General features: G+C 42.5%; 1 protein-coding gene across 1 annotated transcript; it reads left to right on the top strand.

Moving 5' to 3' along the window:
• The first annotated feature begins 3,473 nt into the window (after positions 1 to 3,473).
• Positions 3,474 to 5,480, top strand: LOC139341857 (beta-1,4-galactosyltransferase galt-1-like). Its single transcript, XM_070978579.1, has 4 exons — positions 3,474 to 4,084; positions 4,196 to 4,526; positions 4,969 to 5,147; positions 5,258 to 5,480. Exons 1-4 carry the CDS (start codon positions 3,474 to 3,476, stop codon positions 5,478 to 5,480), a joined length of 1,344 nt encoding a protein of 447 aa, XP_070834680.1.
• Positions 5,481 to 7,275: the final 1,795 nt, after the last annotated feature.

The raw sequence follows: 7,275 nt of genomic DNA on the forward strand, positions 1-7,275 counted from the left end.
ACAATATCAACCAAGGAGGCTTCATTACCTAATGATGTGGCCCCGTCCTGGAGAGGGATCTTGTTTCATAATCTGGTTTTAACCTGATGATTTAAAATTCATATTGCGCTCGCAGTAGACACATTCATGAAAAAAAATGGGAACGTGGAGGTGACCGGGTGCATAATCAAAAGGGGCACAACTGAATATTTTGCCTTGGCGCTTCTTAATCAGTGAACCAGAATCTGATATTTTGGTCACATATGTGAACGCATACGAGGAATGTTGCTCTGTTTTTTTCATTGCTCTCAATGGAAAACAAAGCTGAACAGACAGGATTGTTATGTCCACAATAGGTATATGGGAGATAGATATATAGATTTAAAGAGCATCCATGATTCTGTATGAAAGTCAAGTGTTCTGTAAAATGCAAAAATTCAGCCATGACTGTGTCCTTCTAGCCCTGTGAGAAGATTCTCTGACGACATGATCAGTGACTAAATGAATGAAAGAAAGCTTCATAAAACTCTTTTCCTCGTAAATATTCCAGGATTTCCCCACCTATTCACAGTATACAGTGTGCTCAGTAGCGGCCCACGATATAAATACGTATATCACAATCTGATTTGACTTTTGTGAGATTATTTATATTTTTATCTTTCGTATCAAAGATGGCTGTTTTTAAGTGCCATCTGTCATGATGAGACCACAACAAATACATGGCAGCCAGGGCTAGACTGACGCAGTAACACACAGTCAGGGTTAATGTTTGCTCTTTGGTGACATCTGCTGGTGGAAAATAACATTTACTTTTAAAAAAGTTAAGACTGCCAATGAGATTTTTGCTGCTGCTGCTGCTGAGCTACAATCAGAAAAATACCTTTACTGCCACAGTGGCTAATACTGACTGTCACCACCTACACAAACTGGATATTGCACAACATGTAAAGATATGGATAACAATTAGAAATCACACAGAAAAGAGAAAGTGCTAAATAAATATACTGCTGCTGCACACAAGATTAACAAGCATCCACACAATTACAGTTACATAATGGTATTTCAGTTAAAGTGTCATCAGAGGTGTTGTTTCTCGAGGAGCATGACAGCAGTATGTGTCGGCATTTGGACTGTATATAAGGTCTGTGGTGGATTGAGAGAGACAGGAAATTAAATGTCAGCTTATACAACAAAATGACTGTATGTGTCAAAAGCTCCATGTTTCCTTTTGTGTTTGCTTTTTTGTTTGTCTGTTATCTCAAAGGTTCAGGCAGTAATTTTATTCTTTTCTTGTTATTATTAATATTGTACACATATGGTGTAATTAGTAAAAAATCAAATTACACCACATGTATTTAACAAAAAAAAAAAAGGTTAGAGAAATGGTTCAGATTTGTGCCTCATTCTGATTGGCTAATTTAGGTCGGGTCATCTCAATCCACCTGCTCAAATCACAGACACACCTGCAGCTCATGCTGGATCCGGACCTGCTGTTTGTTCACTTGTTTAATGCAAATTGAGGTGAGCTTCTTTATTTTCGTTTGTTATTGTTTGAAAAGTCAGTTGAAGTCATTTCGCCTCGTCCAAAGTGACCTGACTTGATCTTTGCTTGGCGGAATGTCAGCGGCGACATACTGACCGAAGCGCCAAGCGAAGCGAAGTTCGCCCCTGTTTTAAATCCCACACACCGATTATGTCTCGACACTCACAACGCCCCAGAAAAAAATCCGCATTTAACTGCTCGCCTTGTCTGCTCTTTCTGCGCGGTGCGTCATTAAACGCAGCGTGATGCGGTCAGTTGCTTGCCAGTCGTCACCTGAAGCAGAGAGACGCGGCTGAGGAGGGAAAATGGGCAAGAGAAGAGGCACATTGCCGTGCAACGACTATAAACAATGGTTAAAACAGGACAAATGATGATGATTTTTTAATTATTTTTTGGATCTAAACTGTCCAACGGTCCAAAGATGGTCTTTATTGTCTGCCATAATGGCTAATGCATTTATTTTACATGTACTGTGAACTTAACGGTAAATCAACACATGCATCAGCAGATGTTAAAAAATATCTACACCCTAATGGTTTCTATAGCAGACTCGTGTCTCACTGACTTCCAGTAGACAAGATGGGAAATGATCTCTTGGTTTAATCTTATCTTACATTATTGGCTACAGTCGAACAATGAGTGATAGGTAAACTACCGGATCCCATCACGCCTTAAGTCTTCCCTGTCTAAGAGTCAAGGATGCAGCCTATTTGTGTGCAGACCCATGTGCTGAGATTAACAGATGAATGTTAATGAAGATGAATGTGACAGCTTACGGAGATAATATGGATCACTGGGCAAGATAGGAATATAAATCTGAGTGTTGTGAGCATATTCTGGGAAATTTACATTAGATTCACAGTGGGTGTTGCAAAATTAAGATAAGATAATCCTTTATTAATCCCACAGCGGAGAAATGTGCAGTGTTACAGCAGCAAAGGGGATAGCGCAAAAACACGGAGTATCAGCAAAAAAGCAAGAAATGATAAGTGGATAAATAATGTAACGTAGTGTGGAGGGTGAAGAGGGAGGGAGCCAGGACTGTCCCCTGCGGGGGCCCCATGCTGCAGACAACCGAGTCAGACTCACAGTCCTGTATCCTCACGTACTGTGGTCGGTCGGTGAGGTAATCCATGATCCCTGCTGTGAGGTGGTGGTGCACCTCCGCATGTGCTAAGCCGCCAGAAGCATGCTGTATGCTACTGAAGGCACTGGAGAAATCAAAAGATATGATCTGTATGTAAGAAGAAGAAGAAGAATCAGAGGGACAATCCCCTTTATTTGTCACACAGCACATACACGCAAGCACGCCATGCAATTGGTGAATTTGTCCTCGGTGTTTAACCCATCCTGGTCGTCCTTCCTCCACGGCAGAGCAGGAGTGGTGGGTTCCCATCTGACTGGCGCCTGGGGACCCAGTTTCCTTTGTGACCACTGGTCAGGTGGTGATCTTGCATGTTTTTAGTGGGTTTTTTTTTAAGGAGGATACCCCAGGTGAACACGGGGAGAACATGCAAACTCCACACAGAAAGGCCCCTTTCCTCAAGCAGCAGGCACCGAAGGCGTGGTGGAGCACACATCCCCAGCGCCCACAGCGGGAATCGAACCCGGGACCTTCTAGCTGTGAGGCGACAGTGTTGCCACCGTGAAGTAGATGGCCACCTCAGTGCCGGTTTGACAGGTGAATTGCAGCTGGTTCACCAGGAGGCAGAGATAGACAAAGACCAGCCTCTCAAGGGTCTTCATCAGATGTGTCTGTAAAAACCCTGGACCCTATACTGTGAGAAAAGGCCCTAATACAGAGCCCTGAGGCATCCCACTGGAAAGAAAGTGACACTTAAAGTAGTCAAAGTAGCTTGATTTTATCAGACATATATTTTCAAGCTTAGTTTCTCAAATGTCTTAAATTTAATGGTGACTAATTTCTATTGCAGGATTCCTCTTTGGCTGAATGGACGAGTGGAAGAAACTCAGAAGGAAGTTCATCTTCCTCTCGATTGGTATCTTTATCTTATTGGTTGTGATCGTGACATTCCCTGCGAAATACAGAACCATCCCAAAGCCAATCCGAAACCTGCGTCAGGTTTCAAAGTCTTGCCCCCAGCAGATAACTTACCAGACCATCACCCCCCTCAAGAACACCAAGCACTTGTTGGTGTCAGCCTACATGGACCAGAGGGTGAAAGACTTTGATGTACGCATCATTAGCATATTCAGGAGAGACTCCATCCAACCCCTTCACTGTCTTTTCTGCTGTGCAGGCCAGTTGTCACATGCAACAACTCAAGCAAAAATTAAAGAACTTGCAGACAACTTTGGTTTTCCCTTCGCCACAACGAATGTCATGTGTCAGATTCCTCAGAACTGCAGTGCAACCCATGTCAGTCTTCTGACTCAGCCAGATAGTGTGAAGGCACCTGCACAGATTTGGCTCCCCATAAGAAACCAGAAGACCAGTGAGAAGGAAGAGAAAAAGATGCAGTTTGACTTCACAGTCTGCATCTCTAACTTGTTTGAATTCAACAATGCACTTCAGTATGCACAGACTCTGGAGATGTACAGGTCAGCGCTTTTGACAACACACACAGAATGCAGTTCTTCAGCACTTTTTGCTGTCTTGTTTTGTGACTTTTTTTGCGAATCTAACCTCCTTCATGCCTCACCTTGCTACAGGTTGCTGGGTATAGACAGAGTGGTGATCTATAACACCAGCTGTGGCCCAGACCTCGACCGCCTGTTGCAGAGCTACAGCGAGGAGGGCTTTGTGGAGATGGTTCCTTGGCCCATCAACCAGCATCTGAATCCATCTCGTGGCTGGCTGTTCTCACAGTATGGAGGGGATGTGCACTACTTTGGCCAGTTAGCCACACTTAATGAGTGCATTTACAGATCCATGGACCGATCTCGTTATGTCCTGTTGCATGACATAGATGAGATTATCATGCCATACCAGCACGACACCCTAACACCTCTCATGGACATGCTCCAACAGCAGCATCCAAAAGTATGGTACCCTGTTTTCATGCATTTGAGAAATATGCATCAAATATTCAATAAATATCCATACTTAAAGGTCCAGAGTGTAGTATTTAAGGAGATCTGGGATTATGTTTTCATTAGTGTATAACCACCTGAAAATAAGAATTGTGTTTCCATCACCTCAGAATGACCCTTTTTTATATCTACAGGGAGAGCAGGTCCTCCCTACAGTAGCCCAGAATGGACAAACTAAACATTGGCTCTAGAGAGTGCTTTTAGGGGCTATAGGTTCTCCTATATGCTTGGAAGGGGGGGATGAAGTGAGGGTTAAGTCATTGGTTGTAGTCTGCCATCCCGCTGCTAGATGCCATTAAATCCTACTCACTGGTCCTTTAATGATAATATTTGGTTGTTTCCTATATGTTCTTGCTTTCTGTATCCATTGAACTTGAATCCACATTCTGCAGGCTGGGGTGTTTCTCGTTGAAAACCATATTTATCCCAAGAAACCCTTTGAGAAAAGTAAAGCGGGTCCCCTGCCGAAATGGAGAGGGGTGCCAGGCTTTAATATCCTGGAGCACATCTATAAGTGGGAGCCTGACAGAACGTCAGAGTACCATCCGTACAAGCTCATTGTTCAGCCAAGGTAAAGACCTTTCTGTATGTTGGCTAAAACCGCAGTACAAAGGTATCCGCAGCAGTGTTCAGATAATGATCTCTGACTGACGTATGTGTGAATGTCCATGTGCTTCACAGCATGGTCGAGCAGACTTCAGTGCACTTAGTGCTTGAGAAGTTTGGAGAGCAGTTCAAGATTCCACCAGAGTTGTGTCATATTATTCACTCTCCACTGAGCACGCCTATGGTTCAGCCACTGGAGAGGATCCAGGTGGACACTCGACTGTGGGACTTTAGACACAAGCTGATCCCAAACGTGAACAACGTGCTGAGGAGAGCCGGGCTGCTGCGACCAAGATAGCTGATGGATGGGATGGACAAACACAGTAAGGGATGGTGAAATGTATAATTGCATGTATGTATTTATCAATTAAATCTACAATATGTTTAACCCCATTAGAAGCCAGACTGAAATATCCCAAACTATTACATAGATTGTGTGAAATTTGGTGCAGACCTTCATTGTCCCCAGAGGATGAATTCTGCATACATTGGCAATAAATTGCCAAGGGTGGATTGCCATGAAATTCACGATTCAAGTTCCCTTGAGGATACAGTTTGATGACTTTGGTGATCCTTTGACTTTTCTTCAAAAGCCAAGTCAAACTTTTCACTTATTCTGTGAAATATCTAAACATCTACTTGATTGGTTGTGGTTTTGAGTGAAATGTGGGAACAACTACTGGATGAATTGCCATGAAATTTGGTACAGACATCTATGTCTCTCAGGATCAGTCAAAATCACTTTGATACTCTTGACTGTTCATCGGGTCAAAATTTTAATTTGTCCGCAATATAATTTATGACTAAATTAAAACTAATGACAGCCTGGTCTCTTCTCCTCGGTCGAACCAAAGCCACTGAAAGACAGTTGTGACACACTTTGATCTTGCCTCCATACGGTCATGTGATTCATGTAGCTCTCGACAGTTCCACATTAATCAGTGCTGTCAACCTGTTTGAATGGTTTCCAGGAGGACAGACAGCAGCGGTGACTATATTTGAATATTAAATAATAATGGATAATGTGCATTGATAATAGTGTATTTTTTTGTTTAATTTTAGAGGGAAGAGGGTCTGTTCCTATAATGTAGAATATATTACAGTATGCATGCATTCATATACATCACATGCTTCTAAGGGCATAATTACTTGTACCCTAGTGTTTTCATGTCAAGACATAACATGACATGAACATGTGCAACAAGTGAAAATCAATGAATGCAAGCAACCACTCAATTTAAGCCAAGGAAGTTTCATCATTATTGCAAATAAACGGCAACCACTTGCATTCAACAAAACATTTTATTATTTATGTCCAGGGAGAGAGTTAGTGGTTACATTTTTCCCTCTTCAATAAAACTCATTCGACCTCCTACAGGGAGAGAAAGATGGCAGAAAGCAGACCAGGAAGGGGATACAAGTGTCAGACATGAGCCATTGCATTCTTCCACTGGCTGCTTTTCATGAGAGGTCGGCTCATTTGTGAAAATGTCAAAAAATGCAGTCTTTTCATCAAACTACCAGCAAGCGTGGTTGGGGAACACTAAAATGAATGGGGTTCAATGCTGGAACTGCTCAGTGATTGGAATTGTTGGTTGCCCCACGACATGCATTGCTTCCTCCTTTTCTAGTTAAAATGCAAATCTTTGGAATTATTGCAACTCCCTTTTTCACTGCTTTGGGCTGAACATTTAACCACTTTAACTTGTTTTGCCCCTCTGCTTTCATTGCAGTCATTGCTGCTTCGCTCCTCCAACACTGCACCACCAAGGCCCTTGGGGATCTACGTCTGGCTGCTATTTCGTGAATCTATCTCTGGTATTGTTGTAATAAAATGATCTACACATATACTATGAGTAAGCCTTGTTTTTATGAAGAATGAAATGCTTCTTGCTTGTTCTCTGAGTTGTGTGTTGATGGGATACGCCAGGCAGAAATATAGGGGGCAGGCAAAACATAGATAAATCTCACCTGTGGAAGTACACTGCATGTACTTTATACCGCTGCTATGAACACTCTCATTGCTACCGTCTGGGGAAAATGTATAACAGGTAGACTCACTACACAACTTTGGCAGAAGTTCACATTTTCAT

This window comes from Chaetodon trifascialis, chromosome 14 (assembly GCF_039877785.1).
Source record: "Chaetodon trifascialis isolate fChaTrf1 chromosome 14, fChaTrf1.hap1, whole genome shotgun sequence".
NCBI lineage: Eukaryota > Metazoa > Chordata > Actinopteri > Chaetodontiformes > Chaetodontidae > Chaetodon > Chaetodon trifascialis.

What these genes read in the sequence shown, in the direction of transcription:
- LOC139341857 (XM_070978579.1), top strand. Translation starts at nt 3,474, where the DNA reads ATGGACGAGTGGAAGAAACTCAGAAGGAAGTTCATCTTCCTCTCGATT. An exon ending in CAGACTCTGGAGATGTACAG is followed by an intron (nt 4,085 to 4,195) that starts GTCAGCGCTTTT and finishes ACCTTGCTACAG; the next exon opens with GTTGCTGGGTATAGACAGAG. An exon ending in TCCAACAGCAGCATCCAAAA is followed by an intron (nt 4,527 to 4,968) that starts GTATGGTACCCT and finishes CACATTCTGCAG; the next exon opens with GCTGGGGTGTTTCTCGTTGA.